At 31.7% G+C, this 27183-nt stretch overlaps 3 protein-coding genes across 5 annotated transcripts in view; all 3 read left to right on the forward strand.

The window, feature by feature from the left end:
- The first annotated feature begins 10157 nt into the window (after window positions 1-10157).
- On the forward strand, window positions 10158-18096 carry LOC130655055 (excitatory amino acid transporter-like). Its single transcript, XM_057457756.1, has 9 exons — window positions 10158-10252; window positions 14452-14908; window positions 14981-15023; window positions 15104-15456; window positions 15675-15908; window positions 16003-16148; window positions 16230-16278; window positions 16356-16490; window positions 16572-18096. The coding sequence occupies exons 2-9, from the start codon at window positions 14475-14477 to the stop codon at window positions 16831-16833; spliced, it is 1656 nt and encodes a 551-aa protein (XP_057313739.1). The 5' UTR covers window positions 10158-10252; window positions 14452-14474; the 3' UTR covers window positions 16834-18096.
- Window positions 18097-19644: 1548 nt separating this feature from the next.
- Window positions 19645-27183, forward strand: part of LOC130655540 (cleavage stimulation factor subunit 3-like) — a 58341-nt gene continuing 50802 nt past the window's right edge. The window contains exon 1 of the mRNA XM_057458314.1: window positions 19645-19654. The gene's annotated coding sequence lies outside the window, so the exon portion shown is untranslated. The remainder of the gene's footprint in view (window positions 19655-27183) is intronic.
- On the forward strand, window positions 20569-26448 carry LOC130655541 (excitatory amino acid transporter 2-like). 3 transcript variants are annotated; one of them, XM_057458316.1, is made up of 9 exons: window positions 20569-20729; window positions 21511-21963; window positions 22940-22982; window positions 23088-23440; window positions 24119-24352; window positions 24771-24916; window positions 25000-25048; window positions 25195-25329; window positions 26037-26448. In XM_057458316.1, the coding sequence occupies exons 2-9, from the start codon at window positions 21530-21532 to the stop codon at window positions 26287-26289; spliced, it is 1647 nt and encodes a 548-aa protein (XP_057314299.1). In that variant the 5' UTR covers window positions 20569-20729; window positions 21511-21529; the 3' UTR covers window positions 26290-26448. The 3 variants fall into 3 exon arrangements, with proteins under 3 accessions (XP_057314299.1, XP_057314300.1, XP_057314298.1); XM_057458317.1 differs by lacking the exon at window positions 20569-20729 and adding an exon at window positions 25886-25944 and having other exon boundaries at window positions 21243-21963; window positions 26037-26176; XM_057458315.1 differs by lacking the exon at window positions 20569-20729 and having other exon boundaries at window positions 21250-21963.

The following is a 27183-nucleotide window of genomic DNA, read 5'->3' on the forward strand; positions in this document are numbered from 1 at the left end:
ATAGACAATAAGGCACCAAACATCAAACATGGCTAACCTTTATAAAATAGCAGTTGTCACAAAACATATACATAAAAAAATAAAAATGATGTTAAAAAACATTAAATAAATTAGGCAATACAAGAGTTCACAGTTTTAACTAACTATTGTTTAAATAAATCTTTCTTTTGTTACAATGCTCTTTTTTAAGAATTGAAAAATGGAAGTAAACTGTTATGAATTAAGAAAAGTTACAAATCATTCACATATGTTTTAAGTAGGGTTACTGGCAATAACTTACTAAATTTTCATGCCTTAAAACCATTTTTTTAGAAAATACAAAATATTCATAATGCCCATGGTCTTATTAAATTCACTCCGTTTACTTCCTTTTTTAATACAGAAAATAAGTGAACAACTTAAACTGTGAAAAGGTCAATAAAAGAGAATATAGCACATTGAAATTTTATGCGGGATATAACTTTACACTAGAGGTTTAAGATATGTAATAGTTATAAACCAGAAATACGTGTTGACTTTTGCAATTTGATTTATATATATATGTAACATTATTTTTTTTAATAAACTTATGAAGAGATTATGCATAATACGTTATTTCAAACAACACAATTTTAGCTATTTGGTCAACTTTTAATGGGAGATTGAGTGCTTAAAGTACAGGTAAACCTCGAGTGCAAGTCGAAACCCTTGTGTATTTTGTGTTGGACAACAATTTTTTTTGCTGTTTCAGTGAAAAACGATCTACAAAATTATGTTATTTTGTAGTTCTTCTAATTTCATTTTCTGAAAAATACTGTATTTATATACCTTACGCAATTAAGAATCTTAAAAATGTGCAAATACACACAGAATTTCATAATTGCATATGACGTATGAATACAGGAAAATTATAACTTGGGATCAGTGAAAGATATATATATGTCCAAAATATGAAAAAGATAATCGTTTTTTAAGTTGAGTAGAAAATGTACATTACATATACTTTAAAGAAACATATACATGGTCGTTCAGCATATATATTTTTATGGTAATATTTCGACCTCCATATTGGAGGTCTTCATCAGACTATACAAAATTTTTTAACGGTTGTCATTACATTGACATCAAATCGACGTCACTGTAACGACTTCCGTTTAAGGTACGCGAACATTGGCTTCCAGAATTTCGTCTTCACATACTGACTATCGTCTAGATTAAGGCCATGTTCACTACGCGGTGACGTGTCCTGGAACTGTATTTCCAATGCTTCGCGTACCTTACGATCAAATTTATTAAATTCTTGTTTAAGCATTTTCGCATTGTCCCAATCATAACCAGCATTACAAGAACTAGAGTGAAATGAATCTCCTGATGCGCTCCACTTTTCTTTAATGTTGGTGTCTTTGTGTTGTTCGAAGCGGGTAGCGATTCCCAACTTCGTCTCCCCAAAATATTTTTTGCCGCATTTGCATGGGATAATGTATACGCCGGGTTGACTTAGTGGTGGTAGTTGGCATTTGTTTTTCCATGTCAATATTGTCTGAATTTTAGCAGAGCTTTTAAAGACAGTTTTATATCATTTAAAGAGTACATTACATATATAATATATAACTGCATCTACCACCGTATCCAGTAGCCCATATATACTCTCTATGGCAAATCAGCTGTTCATTTGTTTTTAAAGAAATATTAAAGAATATGAAAATAATTAAAAAAAATTATAGATATTATCTTGTGTTCTTATGGTATCATTATATTATTGCCCTCATAAAATCAAAGAATGGGTGCATAAAAATCCCTGTTTTATGAGCCATAAACAAATCAAACCATTGCATCTTTCATATAACTCTTCCGTGTATCAGCCAAGTAATAAAAAATAAATATAAAGATGTTTTTTGCATTCAAAAGCTTCTGTGTTTTAACATGATTTTTCACACACTGATGTCAACAAAAGTTATGACATTTTTACAGATAAAGAACGTCATTGATGTATATATAAAAAATATTGTATAATGCCTTTAAACAAACGACTTCACTGTGCAAGGTACAAATCGTATACAAAGACCAGCTATGATGTATATAAGTTGTAATATAGAAATTCACAGCTTAGTATATATAAATAAAGTTACAAATGTCCAGAAACAAATGTGTTCAATATCAGAAATGTTGATGCAGACAAACTTATGAAGTTGTCACAAGCAATAAAAGAACTATATAAATTAACACTTTTATATAAAAAAAGAAAATAAATATTTAATATCCATGATTTAAAAATCATTTATGCCTACCATAATTGTTTGGCTAGGAATGAAATGTCTTGTGTTGTACATTTATGAAGCTATGCTATCTTATTTATATAAAAACATGAAATATTGCACATTGTTCCAGTATGCTAGCTACACACTTCACAGAGAAGTGAACACAACACAATACTTTCACAAATTAGTTTGGTGTTTTTGGAATAAATATTTGTATATAATATTTTTTCACAACTATAAAGTAAATGTGGTACAGGAAAGACATTGTATTTCGGGTAAATGAATTAAAAGAAAAAAAAATTATATTGTACCTAATATGTCCATATTTTAGTCAAAAAAACTAGCTTTTATAGAATGCTATATAGCAGATACTTTTTCCAAGGTTACTTTTAACACACTCGATACATTTTTGGGAGGTCACATAACTCACATACTTTGTGCAGGAGACGCCGGTTCAATTATGTAATGCAGCTATTATATATGCTGGTTATTGAAAGTTACCATAGTTTCCCCCCCCCATCCAGATGAACCTCCAAGGGAATGTGGATCATGGCTAATTACCCTAGTTACATGTAACAAACTTTCAGACAACTCATAAAATCAGTAACATTTTTTAAACTTTTTTAACCCTAAGACTGATAAAGGCTTGTCGCCACAATATATATGACCAGCCAGCCAAGGGAAATTGAACACTGCTCTGGTCTTCTGATGATTTTAAACACTACAATTAGCTACAAGAACCTAGCTAGATAGCTTCTACAACTAATGAGCTAGCTATAGCTTTTGTAACTGGGTAAGTTAGCTAGCTATTTCAACTATTCCACAACGTTTTTTAATAATAGTAAAACAAACATAAAATACTTTCATTGAGATAGCTAGCTAGCTATCTACACGAGTGTTGCTGCCAGCTAAATGAAAACTGGCGATATAAACCAAAGCAAAACACAGTTAGTTAGCCAGCATAAACTTTGAACAAATTATTGTAGAGAGAGTTTTGTTTACAATATAGCACAGGCCCCAAACTTAACCAAAAAGATTTGCTAAACTACTGTTGGAGTGTCGCTGCCGCCAATCACGCTGCCATCTTGAAATTATGCACGGTAACAAAACAGCCGGAATGGTAGCAAAACCGCCCGATCTCCCGTAACAAAACAACCGGATGTAACAAAACAGCCCTATTTATGTAGCAATCCCGCCCGGATGTAACAAATCAGCCCTGCCGACATGTAACAAAACAGTCCATGAATATAGTTATTATTATTATTATTATTATTATTATTATTATTATTATTATTATTATTATTATTATTATTATTATTATTATTATTATTATTATTATTATTATTATTATTATTATTATTATTATTATTATTATTATTATTATTATTATTATTATTATTATTATTATTATTATTATTATTATTATTATTATTATTATTATTATTATTATTATTATTATTATTATTATTATTATTATTATTATTATTATTATTATTATTATTATTATTATTATTATTATTATTATTATTATTATTATTATTATTATTATTATTATTATTATTATTATTATTATTATTATTATTATTATTATTATTATTATTATTATTATTATTATTATTATTATTATTATTATTATTATTATTATTATTATTATTATTATTATTATTATTATTATTATTATTATTATTATTATTATTTTATTAGTAGTACTATTCTAACATTAGTAGTACTATTCTAACATTAGTAGTACTATTCTACCTTTTAGTAGTACTATTCTACCTTTTAGTAGTATTATTCTATCAGCAGGACTATTCTAACATAAAGTAGTATTATTCTAACATAAAGTAGTATTATTCTAACCTGTTGTGATAATAAGACCTCTCCGTCATCCATTTCAAAAGGGTAACTTTGACAGATTGTGAAGTACAAAATTGTACCCTGAATTGTTTCTGGATCTGAATTAATGTCTGCTGTCGACATAATTTGGAATAGTAAACAAAAAAATGTGTTTTTTTCACCTAAGTATCGCTTTAGGCACTAATTGGTCGAAATATTTGAAAATGATTTTTTAGACAAAGATTAGCACAGCAAAAAAAAAGTATGCCGAACATGATGATGGCATTAAAACCTCATTTTTTGTGACTTAAGTACCGCTTTCAGCAAAGTTTAAAAATCATTTTTCTTTTTTTCACAAATTATGCAGGAAACATACACACAACAGACCTATATAAGTGTCACCTATCTTGAATTGTGATGTGTGGTTCTAATAGACCATTGTACTTATTCAGGTATTAGTTTTCAGGAGGTCACAGGAACACTGTTTGAAAAGAAAATTTTGTTTTTAAACATAGCAGTTGTAGGCTCTTTATTGGATGAATAGTTTGTGATTTTTTCAGGATTTATGTACTTTTTCACGGAGAATAAACTTCGTTATTTGGTGGGAAAATGGGGAAAAACGATGCGACAGACAAATGAATTGCATAGAAGAAAGGGCTAGCGGTGCAATCTCCTCTCTCTTTTAGTCTGATAAACCAACTTGTTTATCTAAAAAAAATGTTTTTTTAGAAAGAGAGAATTGGTTTGTCTATTTACATGTAAAAATAATAGCCACACCACGTAATTAACAACAGCCCTATAATATTAATAAAGTACGTTAAGAGCATATGGATAGTATTGGGGTTCGTTTAGAATTGAAAAGATAATTAGAAATTTAATCATAACGGTTAATGAAATAAATAAGCGTTGCTGCAACAAAAATTTATTTGTACCACAAAGCCACTAAAACAAAATATTTTTTAAACAGGGGTAAACATAAAAAGCATTAGTTCTTAATCGTTACTATTTGAATAGTATGTGACGCAAACTGAACTGGACCTAAATGTGGAAAGAATTTATTGTTTCCTTTCGTAAGTAAGTCTTGTACGCAGTTGAGCAAATGAGTATTTTTCCAGCAATTCGGAACCTTCCAAGCTTTCTAAAACTCTATACTCTGTAATTGGCCTAAATCTTATTATTTTAGCACATTTTGCTTGCAACTCTTTAATGCCACTACTTGAAAACATCTTTCTTCATGTATTGGATTTTTTCGCCTCGACCTCGCTGTCGGATAAGGTGTCATCGAAGTTATCGTGATGTTCAGGATCTACTTCTATTATTTCTCTTCCAGAATGTTTGGTATGGTGAAAATCTACATCACTTACATCGTTGGCGTTATCGTCGGCTTCAGTGTTTAGATCAAAGTATGTCTATAATATCTAATGTGTTTAAACAGAGGATGACACCTTTCCTGCACAGACAATTTATAATAAATTCTTTGTACGAAGTTTCGACGTCTTTTTGGATACACTTTTTTACACACATTTGATTTTGCCATGCATTTTAGGCGAAAGGAACCGAGTGCTAAGAACTTCACAACTTTATTAAAGGAGATCACTTTGTATTTTTCAATGCATAATAAACACAATCGTTGAACATACAAAACATACATATCGTATCACCTTTCCATTTATTTTACGTCAATGCAAGCTCTACCTTGCATACTTAAGGATTAGCTAACCCAACAACCCTGAATTTCTTAGTAGCTCATTTTTTTCATTTTGGAATTCAAGGTTAAAAAACGCCCTGAGGCGTTAATGTTTTTCTGCAGTCACACCCATTTACGACCAAAAATACACGAAATATCTCATTAAAAAATTGAATCAACCTTTTCGGACGTTTTGTCTGGCACCTGAGTAAATCGATAAATAGTGATTAAATAGTTGAATGTCATTAAAGTATCAAAATAATACTTTATTTGAATAATTTTAAACAAATATTGATAAAAATATCTGTCGAACAATAGATCTTCTTTTTAAAAATATGCTGACGTCAGCAAGAAGTAATGCTGATAGCAATCATTTAAGGCATGGATTTTAATTTTCATATGACAGACATAATTTATACCAAGTGCGCGAGTCAAAAAACGCAAAATCAAGGGAAAAAACTTTAGCGAATGACACCCTTCAATTATTTTCGCGGGAAAAACTTTCGCGATCTGTCATTTCTATAATTTTTTCGTGAGAATTACCTTTTGCGATGGGCGGTGGTGTCGACAGCATTTGTCCTATTTTTGTTTCTTGTCTTTCAGTGAAGTACATGTTTCTACAAAAGAAATTAGCTACACAGCAAAAAAATTCGTGAGGATTAACTTTCGCGAATAGGCTGTGTCAACATATTTTGCGGGAATAAACTTTCGCGATTGGGGCCATAAATTTCTTTCGCTAAAGTTACTTTCTTTGAAGTAACATCATTTCTGCTTAGAAATAAATTACTAGATCTAAATTTTAACATTCTGTTTAAAGTTTCTGACAGCCAAATTAAAGTTGCTTAACAACATATCTTCGTTTTTTCATATTTCGTATTGCCCGAAAATGCAATTTTTCCTGATTTTTGGGTAAAATCCGAAAAAATCCTGTTAACCACGTGTGAAAACTTTCTAGAATGATTTTTGTTAATAAAAGAAAGTTATGTTGTTAGTCACAAGTTTCAAGTATCATCGTAGCGAAAGTTATTGTATTATACGGATCTTGAGGACCTCATAGAAATTTAGGGGTATTTAATATTTAAGGCTCTGGGAGGTATGTGACCTAAATATTTGGTAGGCAAGTGTCTAATAGATAAATACGAAAACTCATAAAGTATCATAGCTATGCTACATAGCAAAAAAAAGAGGGGGGAAGGGTGGGGGGGCGGTGTTAGTCAGGGAGCGAACCGAATAGTGTTAATCCCAAAACTGACTGAAATGACAGCCATGCGAATACCTAAAAACTATTCTGAATGCTTACTTGATTGAATGAAGTTTTTTTTCTTAAGAAATATTCATTGATAGTTAGTTCTAAATAGCAAAATCACGTTGTCTTCAAACAGGGCTCTGTAACAAAAAAGGATAAAAATTCATATAACTGATATAGAAAACGTAGCCGCAAAATAGCGCTAGCTGGTCACGTGGCATTGTAACTTAGATTGTCGATTATTCTCCTGTCTCTGAACTCATCTGCAAAATAAGCTACACCTCCATTGCATAGCTTAACAGAGAAATATTACTGTACAAACTTTCGATTTTTTGAGTAGTATTATTCTAACATTAGAGATAAATGCGTCGCAGCAGGTACCTGTAAGGAAAAATAATATAAAAAAAAGGTTTATCATTATACAGCTGCAGTCATGTTACTTCTATTTCTAACATTATTTTTTAATTATTTTACTATATTTCAACGTAGGTAGAATTTTCGCTGAAATGTTGAAACTTGCTTCCGTGATTTTGAGCATCGAGTAAGCTGAGATATGTTTTACTTGAATTTTCGGCAAATTGAAAAATAATAACAATAAAACAAAAGAGACTCCAAATCTTTATTGTAGTGTTAAAGGACATTTAAAACTTACCCCAAAAAATATAATCTGAGTGTGAAAGGGATTATGGGTAAGAATTTATTGCCAATTTAATGTAGTAGTACTATTCTAACATGGTATTAATTTTTTAGCGTTTAAATAAATTTTAGACAAATTCCTTTGGTATTATTATTATTATTATTATTATTATTATTATTATTATTATTATTATTATTATTATTATTATTATTATTATTATTATTATTATTATTATTATTATTATTATTATTATTATTATTATTATTATTATTATTATTATTATTATTATTATTATTATTATTATTATTATTATTATTATTATTATTATTATTATTATTATTATTATTATTATTATTATTATTATTATTATTATTATTATTATTATTATTATTATTATTATTATTATTATTATTATTATTATTATTATTATTATTATTATTATTATTATTATTATTATTATTATTATTGTTTCGCATATTTATACAGTATACTTCAGTGTTGGAAACACTGTTATTTAACGTGGATCCTTTGTTCTGAATGTATACATTAGGTATATACCGGCATTGCCAGCCCATTTTTCCTCAAATGGCATGGGTTGACCCGTAGCTGTGGTGAAGATAGTTGCTATAGATGCCCGCACTGTGGACCAAACCACAGACCTTGTGATTACGAAGCGAACGACGTAACCATAAGGGCGCACGTCACCACGGGACCGTAGTGTGGTGCCGTTGTAGCTAAATAAACATTGTCGCAGTTATTGTCAAGAATGATGACCCTTTGAAGATAATTCGCATTGATTTTTAAAAAACACCTTTCTAAATAACTATAATCATAAACTATAGTCTTCACCAAGTTACCATCAGATTATGCAAAAAGAATTTACTGTTTTTTAAACTAACTAAGCACATGCTGGTGATATATATATATATCCAGTCAAATAAACCAATAAGATATCAGGAAACATATTGTAGTGATATTAATGTTTTTGATGAGTGCGTAGTGCTTAGTTATCAAATAGCTGTTTCTGACAGCGTTTCAGCATATGTCAGTTTATTTATTCAGTGTTCTTTTTATTTAATTTTACAAACAGGGAAATCGTTGTTCAAAACGGATTTTCAAATCTTACACATTTGTAAAGCCTAAGAAATAAATTTCAAGTTGTTTCTTCAGTGTCTATCAAAGTTTGTGTTTAGTAGAACTATTAAGGTCACAAAGGAAAGACTAAACAGAACTAACATATGTTCAAACACTTTGTCATCTTTGTGCATGTCTCCTTACGTTGCAATTTAAGGTGAATAAAGGTGTATGTATTATAAGCAATGACAAGCAACTGTACTGAAATAAGCAACTTTCTAAGCAACTATATTATCAACAATATACACGAAGCTTGCTTTTTTGTATTCCTTAGATAATCGTTTATACTTATTGATGGAACAGCTCTTTTTGATTTTGTATTGATAGCCTGGGTATTAGGTGAAGTTTGACATTAAATCAAGCAAGTATCGGTATATTTTGGTTGGGGATTTTGTGCGGTGCTTATAGGAGAGCGGTTTTAAGAAACTATGATAATTTAATCACATAAATGTCATGATATCAAATTTTCAATAATTACAAGATGTTCATGGGTTGTTCAAAGTAATTAGACAGTCTATTGCATGTGACACGCCTGCAGATAATTAATTCATTCAATTATTATGGCTAATTTTTGTTTGCAAAAATAATTCGACGCAGCTTGAGTAATCTAGCTTTTGTTTACAAAACCAACGCACGAATTTGTAAGAAAATTAATGCTATGTCGTAGAAAAAATGATAAAAATTGAAATTTCTAGGATCGAACGCTAAAGTTAAAGCATTTCTACTTAGAAAATATTAATTTCAATTTCTAAAAAATAGTATTTTCTATAAAATATAGAAAATTTGCCTTCTTAAAAGGAGGCAAAATGTCTAAATTTTAATATCATTATGATGCTTAATACGTTTTTTTGTTTTTTTTGCATTAATTGTGATTTAAACGGTATTGAGATTTTAAAAATCCAACACTTTCATTCTACCATCTTGTTAAGCTTGTTATATTTTTATTCTCTGTGGTGGCAATTTTGTCGGCACAAACGCAGTTTCAAATCTCGATCAATTTTAACAGTATCAAAAACACACTAACATATTAACCATGCTTTTCTTCACCGTACCAAATTTTTCAAAATCAAAGCAGTTTTAGTTTTTAATGCAAGCTCCCACTCAATTATTTAAAACGGAAAGAACCACTCAGGGCACATGTGGGACCTGTATTATTTGCCAAGGTCGTGGAAATATGTGTATTTACTTGTCGGTAACGGAGAGGTCACAAGTTAAAATTTAATTAAAAGGTTTAAGCCTGTTTACGGATGATCCTCGCTGTTGGATACTTTTAGAAAAATTAAATTAATTAAGTTAATTTAAATTTTGAATGATGCATATCTTGACTTAAAATTCCTCGCCTCAGTTCCCAAAGCCTAATTAAGCGTTGAAAAAAATGTGGATTTAATATGCTGATTATATATATTCAATTGTTAATAAAAAATTTTTAATTTCCCATAGAAGCATCAGACAGCAAGCAAGTCTAACAGAAGCTGGTAAGTTTATAAGCGATTGTGGACAACGTTTTTTAAAAATATAAATAAGTTGGGTCAAGTGCTTAGACAGGGAAAAAAATTCTTTTTCAAAACAATTTACTTTACATTGCTACTGTTAGGAAATATTTTTTTGTTTATGTAAAATTAATAACTTTTTTCAAAAATTTAGTAAATTTTTTAGACATTACAAAAACTGGGTCAAAAAAAATTGCCATCACACAAACGGACCAAAAAATTTTCCAAAACTACTAATTTTCGCACATTCGCGAAAAAAAGTTGTTTTTTTACGAGAAAGTAAGTGCAAAAATTACGCACAAAACGTATTAAAATTAAAAGTTTTAACAATTTCATTTCTTTTAAGAAACAGAATTGATTTGAGAAAGGCTTTTTAAACGCATCTATATTTTGTCAAAACCCCTAATTTTACTATTTTCCCCCTATCTAAGGGACGATGAGATTTGAACTTGCGCGAAAATATCTTCTTTATTACGTTTCAGATCTTATCTTGATAATTTTCCGCGTTGATATTATTTTTAAGCAGGATTTCTGTTCATCAAATCAAGTGCGTAATTGCGGAAAGAACCTCTGTGACATTAAATATTTTTACACATATTAATAGCTAGCTACTTGGGTTTGAAACATCTTCGTGTCAACATTGTAGCTAAGGTCATTGATAAAGAATTAAATTTTAAAGTATTGGATTTAGCTATGGTTTCCATTCCACGGTGATAAATACATAAAAGATTATAACCAAGTTTTAAAGCAACAACTTTTTTAAAATTGAAAGGAAATGAACGGTTAAAATAAAAACCAGTAACGGAAATTTTAAGTAACTCATTTAATTAACTCCTATAAAGTTCAAAAAAATCAATTTTTCGCCAAACCCTAAAATAATACAATTTGGCTCTTCTTGCGTCCAAACGAAATTGTGCTACAGAACACAAGAGTTGTGTTAAGCTTGGTACACACTAGGCGTCTAGTCGGGTTTAGTTGCATCTGGTATGGTATAAACACGTAGAAGTACAAGTGAGTATTGCTACTAGACGCTACTAGATGTGTCTAAACTCTTGTAATCGCGCTGTTTTTGCTTGATGTATAGAACAAAAAAATTATTTCCTCACGTCTAACGACCAAAGGGCACTGTGGTATAAACAAAAAAGAATTTGAACACTTTTTTGAGAAGAAATTTTGCGTGAGATAAAAATATTTATTTTTTGACAAAATATTTTTCTGCCTTAATACGTTTTCTTTTTCATTTTCTTGTTGGTTTTATATTGCTCCCTTTTCTTTTTTTCCAAAGAAATAGAAAAAACAAATTTTCCAATTTATCTAACTTACTATCAGACTCTTGATAAACAACTTTTTTAACACATGTACTCACTAACCGTCTGACCACGTTCAGTTGCTTCTAGGACATGCTAGACGCAGCTAAAATCAAACGCTATTAAGCGCCTAGTGAGTGCAAAGCTTTACGCTGGAAATATGGACGCAGGACGAGCTAATCTAGGTGGGAGGTGGTTAACGACTAGTTAAATTATGTTAATTTTTATGCATGGTTCAAGAAAATTCCCATAATTAAGTATTTGCATAATAATCGCCACACCTAAATAACATGCTGTCTACGAAGCGAAGTTATAACTTAACTTCGTTCCATATTTCTTAACGATAGTTACATAATTATTCTTTTTTACTGTTTACTTTTTCACAGGCAAAATATGTCTGGTATATATACATAGATGATTGAGGATGACTCAGCAAAGTAGCCAGTAACACAATGTCAAACATAAAATAATTTTTTTATTAGTACACCACAATGATAGTTGCATAGTCATTCAACTTCATTTGCGGTATTCTAAAAGCTATTATCGGGCTATATATTGCTGGTTATATTTCCTTTCTTTAGACAGTATTTTCTTAATGACTATAACTGAAACTAGCTTATTTCTCAATATTAGTTCGTTATCTCCTTGGAAACTCTATTAACTCAGTGACATTAGCTAGACAAGCTTTTTAGTCAGTTTTTTTTCACCATCTCGTTTTGCTCGAGTAAAAAATCAGCAAATAAAAATTTGGTTTTTTTTTGCATCAATTTATCTGTAAAATATGCATGACATTGTTCATCAATTATTCCGTTTATGACACTCGGCACTGACGGAGGTCTGGGATCTGGGATGGACGCGAAATAACGATTGGATTGAACTCAATTTAATAATCTGTTTTCTGTTCATTGCTACGAAAAGCATAACAGTTGAAATTAGTATCACAAATCTAAATGTTAAGTAAAATTGAAGAATTACTAGACACGTTCCAAAGTAATCACAGTCCTTAGCCATAAAATTCTCTTTGCAATTATTTTACAACCGAATATGATTTTTAAAGGAATTATTTATAACATTTTAAAGTTATTTTCCACATCTCCTTTGCTTATCACAGACACATAAATTTAGAGTATTGATATCCACATTTACTTTGCTTATCACAGACACACACATTTAGAAAATTCATACATAAGACTAGCTATACAAACAGAAAAATCCAATTATAGACCCCTTATAGACCTTGAAAACCTTAAATTAATAATTTTGGAGGCTTTCTTGTCTAGGTAGCTTAAAATAAGGCAAAGCGAAAAAAAACAGTTGTTTATATAAAAACATTAGCTATTCTTCTTCGGTAAATCGTAACTATTGGGCTGTTTAGATGAGGTGAGCTGGCCGGTTAGGTGGACAGTTATTTTCTAACGTTCACGTGAGGCGAGCTCACCTGGTTAGGTGAGCTTGAAAAATTCAGGAAAATTTGTTTGTTTACATTTAACAGAGCGTGAATTTAAAATGCAAAAAAATTTTCAGAAATGTAATTTATTAAACTTATCAACACATGCTGATTTTGTCAAAACAAGGCTGAAACATCACAAAAGTGGAGTGTTATACATTACTCCATGCGTATAATATTTCTATATATTATTTATATATATTATATTATATTATATTATATTATATTATATTATGTGTGTCGGATTCAATAAAATACACGGTAATTTTGTACGAGTTTAAGTTTCATGTTAGACAATCATCAGGTACAAGTTACCAGATATTTTTTTAAATCTATAAGATAAAACAAAACAAGCATTAATACAAAATCAAAAACATATCAAAAAATCTCGAACTCTTATATTTAACCCACACCGATTCTCTCAACGTTCTTTAACAAGTATTTGTTGTCATGACGACATTTACAGATAAATTTGTTTCTTGAGTTAAGTAATTTTGGGTCGTCAAGGGAATTCAAAAAAACAGTTTTTCTGTTAGACATAATTTGCAATAATTCAATCTGGCTTTAGCGTTCGTGGTTTTGATAATTTCCCAACTGATAATTGGCTCTTTGTTTTGATTTTTCAAGTTCCAAACGTAGCTTGACAATGCAGTACTTTTTCTATAAAAATATTTTTTTATATATTATATTATAAATTTACATAATTTTCTGGACAAAAAAATAATTTTCAACATTTTTGGTATTTCTGTACAAGAAAAGCATGCAAACAAAGTAACTTTAATCAGGCACAAAACTGACAAAGTCAGTCCGATTAGCCGGAGTGAATTCAAAAATTACGTTTATGTAAAAAAATACTATCCTATTATCAACATCCCTGTAGTAATGTGAAAATCTCGGTTAGATAGGATACTTTTTGGCACATGAACGTAAGACATTTTTTACTAAAAGAACACTATTGATGCTCTCAGTTCACAGCACTGTTTTTTCTCCATATTAACACACCTTATGATTGTTGCATAACAGATGCTTAACCAGTACCAGAAATCAACAAAATAACGTTACAGCAACCCTTTCATTTTTCATTTTGTCATTCTTTTGTTCATCAAGCTATCAAATACGCAATAAGAAAGTATACAATTATTAAGTTTTGCTGTTGTTTTTAATATGTTTTCAATTAACCCGTAAAAACTGGTCCCAATTATCCGGGATCTCACTTAAAGAAAGTATTTTTACTTGGATTTAGTACTGAAGTTCAAGGGACCAAAAAAATGGGTCCCAATTACAGAAAGTACAACTTGCACTGTAACACCATGCCGAAAATTTTTTATAAAGAAAACACAAAAAATCATAAGCTGTAAGTTTCTTCTTAGCAATATATCTTATTGTGGTTTTACAAATTGAATTAAAAAGTTAAATCATTCTCAACACAGGGATCGAAGTGAACGATAACAACATGGCTGAATCAAAAGCGGCGAAGATTTGGCGAGAACATAAACTTGTCTTCATGATTATCATTGGTGCAAGTTTGGGCTTCCTTATTGGTATTTTGATCAATGATCCAATACAAGACCTAAATCCAGATGATCGATACACAGCTATCATAATTATTGGATTTCCAGGCGAGCTACTTATTCGAATGTTAAAATTGTTAATTCTACCTTTGATCACATGCAGTTTGATTGTTGGATTAGCCAATCTTGACAGTAGAGTTTCTGGTAAAATTGGAGGAAGGGCTATAGTGTATTACCTATCAACAACTTGCATGGCAGCTATACTTGGTTTGGTTCTTGTCTTAGCTATCAAACCTGGAGATTCTATGTCTCGGCCTAAAGATAAAAAAGAACAAGAACTTGTTCGTCCTTTAGACTCTTTTCTTGATATTGTAAGGTGAGAAAGCTGTTACTTGCATCTAATTTTACTGGTAAAACTTTATTAACGGTATACTTCGCTTTATTACAGAAATATGTTCCCATCAAATATCGTCAAGGCTTGTGTTGAGCAGGTGACTCTTTTTATTCCAATCTTCTTCAATCTCCAAAAATGTCTACATTGGTTAATTGTGATAACTTGTTTCAACACTAGGATAAAACTGTTATCAAAGAAGTAAAAATTAAGTCAAGCATTCACAAAATATATACTCCTTATAATTCAACTGGGATGAAGGGTGCGGAACTCACATACATGGTGATGCAGAAAACAATTATGCAGAACATGAGTGATCCTAATAGCTACTATACAACAAAGGAGGTTTATGACACCTACAAAGTTGGTAGTGGTTTGACAACGAAGGGAAAAGCAAACTTTCTTGGTGTGATTGTATTTGCAGTTGCTGTTGGTATTGTGGCTGGTAAAATGCAAGGTAAAGCAAAAGTATTCGTGGAGTTCCTGTCCATCTTCAACGATATTATTACGCAACTGATCATCCTGGTGATGTGGTAGGTAGTTTATTGTTTGTTTGCTTAGTATAGTTGCTTTAAAACGCAGAATCGGTTTAGTGTTAAAAAGTATTTTTTATCCTTGCATTATAAAATATAGATCGTATTATATTATCGACAATATCTTCCTCATAATAACAATAATAACAGGGAACACAAAGTATTAATATTTAACAATTTCGTACACTCAAATATGATATTTTATTAAACATACTCAGGTATTCACCTATTGGTATCATGAGTCTTATTATTGCAAGATTTGCTGAAATGGAAAATATTGCGGACACCTTCGAAAGCCTTGCGTTATTTATGGTCACAGTCGTTGTCGCTCTTGTAATCCATGGATTAATAGTGTTACCATTACTGTTTTTTGTAATCACAAGATCAAACCCTTATGTTTATCTCAAAGGAGTTACTGCTGCAATGGCAACTGCTTTTGGTACAGATTCCAGGTGGAATTTCTTGTCGTTTAAAATCTTTCCTTTTTTTTTAGCAAAAAACACTTTAGTTGTTAGAAGTTTTAAGTTAAACTCCTCTTACATTCAGCGCTGCAACATTACCAGTCACATTTCGATGTTTGGAAGAAAACTTACATATGGATAAAAGAATCACTCGTTTCATCCTACCTGTTGGTACAACAATAAACATGGATGGAACAGCTTTGTATGAAGCAGTCAGTGCTATATTTATTGGTAAGTACGAAGGCAAAAATTATGCATGATTGTATAAATCTTAAAGACGTAATAAATATAAAAAAAATGCCACTTTTCTAGCTCAGGCTGTCGGTCGTACCTTAAGTTTTGGCGATTACGTGGCTATAAGGTAAGCTGTTACCAGTTTTTTTATAATGAATGCAAATACATCTCGTCAAAATTAATGCATTTGAAATTTTATTTCAGTTTTACGTCAATTCTTGCATCAGTTGGTGCTGCAGCTATTCCACACGCTGGTTTGGTTACCATGTTGATTGTTTTGGATACTGTTGGGTTGCCTACTGACATGGTGGCTGTCATATTCTCTGTTGATTGGTTTCTGTAAGTGATTTGAATTGTAATGAGGCTTGTTAGAACTTCTTTCTTGATAAAAAACTAAAACCTTTTTATTTTTGTTTTAAGTGATCGATGTCGAACCATGATAAATGTTCTTGGAGATTCGTATGGTACAGGCATTGTGCAACATTTATCCAAAGCTGATCTTGAGAAAGACGACTTGGAGAGAGCACTGCAAGAAAAGGAGGATATGAGGAAAGGAGAATTTAAGGATGATGAAATGGAATTTAATGGTGTAGTAAATCGCTCCTATCATAATGGAAAAGCTGATGAAGGAAAGGCTGATAATTGGAACGCTGTGGCGGTCAGCACTACAACGGTTTTTTGAATGAGAAGCTTTCAAAGTTTAAGAACATGTCAAAAACATCATGCTTAATGTTATAACAATGTAATTTATGTTCTTAATGCTTGTAAATACCTCTTTTTGCACAATATTTCAAGTCTGGTGGTGCCTTATCAATTTGAAAGTAAAGCTAAAGTTTTAATAAAAACATCAATAAGTTCGAGAAAAGTTTAGACACCCACCAGGCTGAATAAGCAAGAAATTTATTAAATAAAACTTTGCATGTGAGTAGATTTGAAAAAACAATTGAAATTTGGCGGGAAACTTCGCGAATTACAAATTATATAGAGTGCTGAACATAAAGCATCAATTCTGCTGGAAAAGTGCCACACCTTTATTATAAAGTACTGAACAATAAACTTATCAGTAAATTGAAATATTTTCTTGTGTGATGTGTTTTTTCTTTAACCATGTGTTACTACTATTACAGAATCCTCAAAGATAAATTTCCACACAACTTAATAATTTTGCAATGACTCGCTAATTTTGGTCTTTTTGCATAACTGGCAATTAGTGTCTCGTTTTTCAACCCTTTGCATTTTTTTTGTATATATATATTGTAAAGAGGGAACACAAACAATTTCAAATTTTATCATTAATATTTTTGAAAATTACGGCTTCTTAACACTTGATTGAGTGTGTGATGAAAAAACTGAAGAAAAAACCACAACTGTTTTTGAAGAATTATCTAAATATATTTCTTACGACGATTCCTATCCTCAAAAGAAACATTTCGACAATACTCTTTGTGTCTATTGCCGGATAACATTTTTTAACGATGTCCGTACGGACAAAAGTTAGACTATTTGTGTATATATCGAATTTGTTGTTTAAACTTTGTACTTGAGAATGGTCGTCGTTCAGTTTAAACGTCGTATAAAAGTGTATTTACACTTTTCGTCGTAAAGTGGTGTGGTTATTTCTTCAATTTAAATATTCAATTCGTAATGAAACATTAGGGTAACTTTTTATTAGCTCTGACAAGCGTAATAGGCGCTTCGCTAAACTTCACTTAAATACATCTCTGAAGCGAACATAATTTTGTGTCTTGGAAGTACCTGTTGTAGGGCTTCCTAATTTTTTAAGTTACCTACCAGTTTTTAAGTGGTAGCTAAGCTTGTGGTAGCTGATTTGTATTTAAAACATTAACTGTATATTTTATTCGTCCGCACAGCATTGTTTTATTGCATGTGTATAGCAAATATCGGATTTTGTAATCACGTTACATATTTTATGCATCCTTCTGTTGCGCAATAGCCTTTTCTTGACACATCAAACAAAACTGCAAAGAAACATTATGCTGTGTGACCCATGCATATAAGTCACTCTATATTAAATTTAGGGAAATTTTGAAACTTTTTCTTTTCTTTGAAGCTGACAAATTTTATTCTCGCACTGTCCGCTTTGGAGATGTAGGAATTTAAATGATACGCAGAAGAATTTGTCACCCTCAATCCTCTCATTCAGGCACAGGTTTAAAGCATTTCCTGCAGTTTCCTCTGGCGGCATTTTTCAGGAATTATAAGGTAAAAATAACCCGCCGGATGTCGCTGCTTCCCGGCGGGTTTTTTCCCGCTGAGATTATTGCTACATGATAATGAAAAGTGCAAAAATACAAATATATATTCCAACCTCGTTCCTAAAGCATTTTTTTCATCTCCGTCTTAATGGCTGAGGTGTTGGAGGCAAGCATGATAGATATTTCCAACCTCGTCCCCAGGGCTCTTCTACGCCCATGATATTCTGATAGGACAGCTCCGTAATTTTGTAATTGTACATCTCTAAAGCGAAGACAAATTCTTTATTTATTACTGCCTCAAATCCGTTCTTCGAATATCAGTGGCTTGATTAAATAAGAGACAAAAAATACCGTGTTTTAATTCTTCGTTAGAAAAAAATGAGCTTTGGAATGTCAATCAGATATATTGCATCTTTTGTAACATCTGACAGAATAAAAATAAATAATAGAAAAATTCAAACTTTTTTCTAAAACCAATGCAGACAAGATTTTTTAAAGCTGAAACAACGCCCTTCTCGGTCTCATTTAAGAAAAATGATCAGTTTGAAATGTTTCACTGCCAAATTTGCCAAATTTTGAAACAATAAAGTTTTTATTTTTCTTGATTTTTCTCTACTGTTTAAGGTAGAACGTAGAGGTCAGCTGTCATAGGGAGTTTGTTTGTTTTGTTGAAAAAAATGAAACCGTGTGGTAAGGTTTACGTGGGAGTACGAAAATCAGTTTTTCGTCAGATTTTTATCAAAAAAACAGAAACCCTTTTGATGCTTATGGAGAGTTAATAACAATGATATAACTTTTACTACAACAAAGAAACTTGCACCATTCGTGTCTATGACGAGTTGATTTTAATTAAAACCTTTTTAATATAAAAAATGCTTGTACCTTCTTTTCTTCAAGAATCAAATACTATAAAAACTAAGTAATAATTTTTTACGCCTTTTCATATTTCCGAGAAATAATAAAAGAGATTTAGGAAACTTTAAGAATTCAAATACTTTTAAGAATATGCTTTATAAGGATACGAGGCCCTTTTTCAGGGTAAAGAAAATAAATCTGTTGTTTAGAACAACAGGCAAATAAGAAAAATAAGCAGCCTAGTTAGAATTTTGATATTTTCATGAAAAATCGTGTATGTAACGGTTTTCTTCCAGTAATTTTGTGCTGCTTTCGAATTGACTGTGAAAACACAAAATATTTAAGTCTTATCGCCCTTGTAAAGATGTGAATATTTGAAATTTTGTTTTTAAAATATAACAAAGAAATGAATTTATCCTAGAACTGAGTTTACTTGACTAATCATTACCCAATAATATAGCCTTTTTATTTTGTTATTAGATAGCTAGCCAGAAATTAGCTATATTTTAGCTCCATCACTGCTCACCAAAAGGTATTACTTCACGAAGAAGGACTTATTGTCCGGTTTATCGAGTCTAAAGCTAGTTTTAGGCCAGAATATCATATATGCAAAATGTTAAATCGGTACCGTAACACTCGGCAAAATTTTCCAGACTCGGCAAAGCACTCGGAAAGATAGATAACTCTAACAGAAGCCAATGCGAGAAGTCAAAAGCACACGTTATTATAAATTTATCTTTAGGTAAGTGCCTAGTTTGATGTGTGAATAAACTCCTTTCAAAGTCTTTGTTTTTGTAATACAGTTTTAATTAACTCTGACGCAAATTAATGTCCCACCTGGCCAAACAACACTTTAACTTGCCAAAACAAATGCTCGAGTAAAACAAGATAAATACACCTTTCCCGAGGCTTATTCTTTTGATGTGCCGCAACTTTTTCTGTTGAGTTTTATAAAAAACGGACAACAGATTTGAATTCCTTATCAAAAATGTTATAAACAAAGAAAATTTCGAAACAATGCAGCAAGTAAACAATCTGTTATTCTAATTTAAAGATTTGTGGCATGTCCAACCTCTTTTTGAAAACGAGGCGGGACATGGTAACTTGAGCATTAAGAAGACTTTAACTGTGATATATATCTCCTCAAAATAGCACTTTCTGTTGGCGTATCAAGTTAAACTTTTACACATAAATTAAACAAACTATGCTGAATTCAAATATGGTATTCATATTTTACGAGTTTAAAAAAAGTATGACTCATGGTCTCGGGAAAGGTGTATTGACGCAAAAAGCAATCGTTAAGAATAATAAAATAACTTGCAATTTCTTTTGTTGTTATTTTTTATATTCGTCTTTGTGAACGGTTGTCAAAATGTCGTCGAAAAATGTCAATATCAAGTTACCATTAATGACTTACGAGAAAAAAGCATTGCACAACACGTTATATCGTTTTTAACTACAAGAATCTTCTGTTTTTTTGCAGAGTAAAAACGCAATCAAAAAAAAGGTAATTTTTGCCTTTTTCTTGTTTTTGTTGTTGCTGTTGTTATTGTTATTGTTGTTTTGTTTTTCTTGTTGTTTTGTTTCCGTTATTGGTTGTTGTCAATTTTCTGTTGTTTTCACAATTACAACGAAAATGAATCGATTGATTCAAATGACATTTAGTGACAAAGAGTATGTAGTGTATCACTTTGCAATCATGTCAAACACACACGCGTAATCCAGTCGCCATTTGTAACCCATGTTGTGTAATCCCAAACTTATCTCAGTTTGCAGTCTTTTTGTGTCGCAATTTGAAATCCCACCTTGTCACGATTTGTAATCCCACCTTTTCACGCTTTGTAATCCTCAATATAATAGATTGCAAAGTGCGGCGAAGTTGAATTAATGGGATAGGATGAAATTACAGAGTGCGACGGGGTTACAAAATGATAGACTTATCTACTTAACTTTGTTTTCATGTTGTAAAAACAATAGAAAACCATTGGCTTAAAATTTTTATTTCAAAAATGCAAAGTTGATCATTTTTTTCAGGTCCCTAAATTGAACAAAATTAATTAAAACGTAATAAAAAAAATGCAAACACTGAAACTTTGTGACGCAAAATTGAAAAACAAATAATTTTCGATAAAGTGAATGAAATGTATAGAAACTGCATGTATTTGCAACAACACGAAAATTTTTTACAATCAACACGAAAGTGCTTCATCCGGTTTCTCTATTTTATCAAGACATCTTAATAGAAAAAAAATAATTCTGATGTTTTTTATCTTTCTTATTTTTAATAGAATTTAAGTTACTTTCAAAATGGCAACATCGAAAGTGATGAAATTCTTATCCGAGCAAAAGCTTGTTGTCATGATTATCAGTGGGGCAGCCTTAGGATTTCTTATCGGCATTTTGATCAACGAGCCAATCCAAAAGCTCGAACAGCCCGATCGATACACAGCTATTACAATTATTGGATTTCCAGGCGAGCTACTTATTCGAATGTTAAAATTGTTAATTCTACCCTTGATTACATGCAGTTTGATTGTTGGATTAGCCAATCTTGACAGTAGAGTTTCTGGTAAAATTGGAGGAAGGGCTATAGTGTATTACCTATCAACAACTTGCATGGCAGCTATACTTGGTTTGGTTCTTGTCTCAGCTATCAAACCTGGAGAATCAATGGCTCGTCCAACAACACAACCTAATCAACAGTTAGTTCGACTATCAGATTCATTTCTAGATATCGCAAGGTAACGATATTTTTTTTAATTTTCCTTTATAATCCCGAATGATCTGGAAGCCAAGCGAAAGACTTATAGGTTCTCCGTATACTTTCTACCTCCTAGTTTAACTAAATATAATTTCAAACGGTCAGTTTTAACAGAATCTCTCGCGCATCAGGGGCTAAATAGCTTTTTAATATAGTTTTCGATGACTTACTGGGAGCCGTGATCGACCTAAAAATCAACTTTATCAGATAAAACAATGCCATACCAGGAGTTTTAGTTAATAACTACGTTTTTATAATGACCTTTGGTATAACACAGCTTCGTCGTTCATCTTGAAAGTAGGTGCGGCGCTTGATAAGGCAAGATTGTTTTCAGATAAGTTTTTTTTGCTTGCTTGTAATAGACTATTTAGTTGCCAGAAAGATGGATAAATAAAATTTTAGTCAGCACCCACAGGCATCCAGACGTTATTTCGACCACTTCAGCTGATAATAGTGTAACCAAATTGTTACACTAACGTAAAGGTGAAACAGTTGCAAGCTAAAGCATTATTAACAATCCATTAATCAAATATTTTAAATCATTTGGAATTTATTCTTAATATTCTATAAATCTTTCTACCCAATATTTATCTTGTAAAAATATGCCCGAACTGCTTTCGCTTTCACCTAAAACTTGGCAAAAACTATTATCAGCCCAATCAAGTTCCCAGCAATACCTCTAATACCTTTTTTAAAAAAAATTAGGGATCCATGGCTTCCTGAACGCAATACTCTACCACCTAATCACGTCTCGAGTGCTTCTTTTTCGCTTTCTGATATGTGGATAGCATACATAGTAGAGAGGGAAAAAGACGCCTTGTGGACGAGATTGCTCTACCACTAAGCCTCTAGATAGACAACCCATCAAACATTTATGCTCATCGATTAAAGGCTCACTTTAAGAAGTACGTCCACGTATTCAAAAATTATCTACCTGCTTATATACTTCTGTTTAGAAATATGATCCCCTCAAATATTTTGAAAGCATGTATTCAGCAGGTATGCAAGTTACAGATTTTTTTCAACTAATTAACGTTCTGGATGATGGAAACTCTTAAACTGGCATGGAACAAGACATTTAATTGGACATGTTTATATTTTTAGGACAAAACAGAAATTAAGGAGGTCAAGACAAACATTCGATATGTAACCCAACCTGTCAATACCACAGGTCTGACATCCTTACAAATTGATATAATGTTGCTGGAAAATAAATTAAACAAAACAATCAACAAAACTGGAGATGTTGTTTACACAAAATCAGTTGAGAAATTTGACACGTATAAAATTGGGGTCGGATTACAGCCAAAAGGTAACGCCAATTTTCTTGGTGTGATTGTGTTTGCTATTGCGGTTGGTATTGTGGCTGGTCGAATGGGAAGTGAAGCCGAAGTGTTTGTGAAGTTTCTCAGCATTTTTAACAATATTGTTACACAGCTGGTCATGTTAGCAATGTGGTACGTCTACCCTTTTGGAGGACCTCCAAGGTTTTCCTGAACTGTAATCTTGACTAAAATAATTGGAACAACGGTATTTCTTCCATCTTTTTTTAAAGATTGTGCACAAATGGTTAATTACCTCAGTCAGTGGGCTACAGAATCGCTAATTTTGCAAACTTTGGAAACTGCTGATATTTTGACAAAATAATTACGAAAAAATTACAAAATATTAAATATGTACATAATGATCGCTCAGAAAAAATTTTTCTAGCAAGATATACTTCCTAAAAAAATGCTTCAAACATTTTTCTAGCAAGATTGATTAAGCATCGGAACCATTTTTTATAAAAAATTTCAAACGTTTTTCTAGGAAGATAGACTTATCAACAGGACTTTTTATTAAAAAAAGCTTCAAACATTTTTCTGGCAAGATTGACTTACCAACGAAGCCTTGTATCCACGCATTCAGGTTTAAATAGGAGAACTTTTAGAAGGTTTTAAGTAAATTATTATACTGATCAAAAATAATAGGTAAATTCAAACCGATCAACAGTTTACTTTAACATAGCTTCCGAGATATGCTATAAATATTTGTAATTTTCAACAAGAAAATTGAAATTACTTTGCCTAATGAAGGCAGGTTAGTTAAAGTGTTATCTCAATTCTTTTTAATAAGGATAGATAATTTTTTTTAAGGTACTCACCTATTGGTATTATGAGTCTTATTATTGCAAGATTTGCTGAAATGGAAGATGTTGCAAAAACCTTCGAAAGTCTTGGCTTGTTTATTGTCACAGTCGTTGTTGGTATCGCGATCCATGGATTGATTTTATTACCGTTGCTATTCTTCGCAATCACAAGATCAAATCCTTATGTTTATCTCAAAGGTGTTACAGCTGCAATGGCAACCGCCTTTGGTACTGACTCCAGGTAAAAAAACTTTCTTAAAAAGAGCCTAATTGTATTATTACTTGCATTTCAATATCATTGTTTCGAAATGAAATCAAATTGATAACAGAAACAAGAATCTAAAATGGGAATATTCAGTAATTGTTTTGAAGATGTTTTAACCATTATTATTTTTATTTAAATCTTTGCCGCAGGAATTTTTGTCCCTCTCTGGCGTAGCGTTTATTGACAGGCCTGACAAAAAGGCTTGTCTCGCCCTCAGATATACAAAAAAACGACCACAAAAAGAGAAAATGGTCCTGGGATCAGGTTATTTTATTTGCCAAGAACTTAGAATTACCAGTTGGATTTACCTTACAGCAGGAAACTGGCATATCACTTTTTAATAAACATGTGTTCTACCCCAACAACGGCAAAAGTTTCTTCGGTTCTGTTTTAGCGCTGCGACTCTGCCCGTTACAATAATGTGTTTGGAAGATAACTTACATTTGGATAAAAGAATCACTCGTTTCATCTTACCTGTTGGTACAACAATAAACATGGATGGAACAGCTTTGTATGAAGCAGTCAGTGCTATATTCATTGGTAAGCAAAGAGGTTAAAATGGAAGTAGAGTTAGCGACGTGTAACAATAAAATTGTCTGTGACATTTTCTTTGACCTTTTTAGCTCAAGCAGTCGGTCGATCTTTGAGCGCCGGTGATTATATAGTCATCAGGTAATTATGCCAACTTTACCTTAAATGCTGAGAAAAAAAGGTTTAAAAGTATTATATTTAAAAATTTACATATTAATTTTTCTGTTCAAGTACGTATAACTCAAATTAACAACCCACTGCAATCTTAAAATAATTTTTTTTTTCAGTTTTACGTCAATTCTTGCATCAGTTGGTGCTGCAGCTATTCCACACGCTGGTTTGGTTACCATGTTGATTGTTTTGGATACTGTTGGGTTGCCTAGTGACATGGTGGCTGTTATATTCTCTGTTGATTGGTTTCTGTAAGTAGCACAGTGAAATTTATGTAGGAGTTAGCGGGGAGGCTTTATCTATTCTTAGTAAAGAAAATAGAATCATAATGCAGATTATATACAGTTAATTCTCAGTAATTCGAACCTCCAAGGGAGCGAGGAAAATAGTTCAACTTGACGAATGTTCGAGTTAAACGAAGCTCCTGTTAAGTTTAATTTAGTATAAAAATAGATTATAGTTCGATTTAAAACGATTTTTTCAAGAGGTGGGTGGGGCAACAGTACCCGGGAAAAGGTGCAATGTTGGCGATGAAAAAGGCATGCAAATCCCAACCTCGTCCCCAGGGTCTTGTGGTCCCTGAGCTGCTATTACGGAGTCGCCGCTTTCAACTTCATCAACAAGGCAAAATGCCCTGGGAACGAGGTGGTGCAAATTCCTTGTAAATTGAGTTTTCCTCAGGAGACAACATTATCTATTTATATTACATTAGGAGTTAATAAAAATTAAAAAAAAAATTAAAATCTTCCTTTCTTGTGTAAAAAGTTTGAGTTATCCGGGGTTCGAGTTAACCGAAGTTTTTTTTAGAATATGTTAATGAAACTTCAAGGAACCGCAGAGAATCCGGTGTTCGAGTTACCAGAAAGGTAACCGTATGCTCCAAACAACCATCTAGGTTGCAACTTATTTTTTAAAGTATCCTCTACATTAAAAATGCCAAATTAAATTTGTTTTTCAGCGATCGATTGCGAACAACGATCAACGTACTTGGTGATGCTTTTGGCACAGGTATTGTACAACATTTATCAAAAGCTGATCTAGCTTCTGATGATGAAAAAATAAAGAATAGAGAAAAGCATCATCTAAAGAAGGAAGATTCAAACGAACACATTGTGAACAATCCAGGTGCAACCGATTCACTTGGTTACGTAAACGGCGAATGTATTTCTAATAACTCGCCAAGTGTTGAATGTAAAACCACTCGAATGTAATCGCAGCATATTCGCGTTACGTTTTTTTTGAACAAATCGGTCTCAGTGAGTGTCACCTTAGCTGTTAAGTGGAACGTTTGAGAAAAAAGATAAATTAATATGGCGACAAAAACTGTAAAATTTAAGTTATATGTTGTAAAAGATGACATATATACCGTATTTCCTCTTTTTAGCGACCCTTTTTAAGCGACCCTTTCTAAAAAGCCGTCCCCTAAAGCGGAAAATAATTTATAAGCTCTTTCCCCTATTAAGCTCCTGGCGCTTGTTAGAGTCACAATAATACGTTCAAACTCCTAAACAAGCATCTGGGCGATCGAGAAGTGGACCACGACGTACACATAGACCAGCAAAGCAGTACATGAACTATCTCTATAATAATAGCCGTCGTCTGTCTCTGCGCGGACCCCCCGCTGAGTTGGAAAATCGTGCATTTTTCATCATTGTTCCACGGGCAACGACTAGTGTTTAATATTTCTTTTATTTACTGTACATAGTTTTTTAGATTGAAGATGAATGATAGAAGGGCAAATAAAAATTTTTATATAAGTGTTTTTGAAATTATTTTTTGTTAAAATATCAGCTTCGACGCTGTTGAACTTGATTCTTTTAAAAAATTAATTACCTTTTCATTGTATGTAACAATACAATGCAATAAAAGATATATTGCAGTAATTGGTAAAAGATGAAAAAATTATACAATGCTAAAAAACGTGAAAAAACGACACGACAAACAGGAAACCAGACGATAAAACTCATGGCCACTCTTCTGTCGCACAAGAATTCCACGAATTGATATCAAAATTAATGTCTATTCTCTTGGAAGTTCAGCCTACACCCGATGTTAAATATGGAGGATACCTTATGCTTCCCCACACCATATGACCGTCAAGAAAC

The sequence above is a fragment of the Hydractinia symbiolongicarpus genome, chromosome 8, assembly GCF_029227915.1.
Source record: "Hydractinia symbiolongicarpus strain clone_291-10 chromosome 8, HSymV2.1, whole genome shotgun sequence".
Lineage (NCBI taxonomy): Eukaryota > Metazoa > Cnidaria > Hydrozoa > Anthoathecata > Hydractiniidae > Hydractinia > Hydractinia symbiolongicarpus.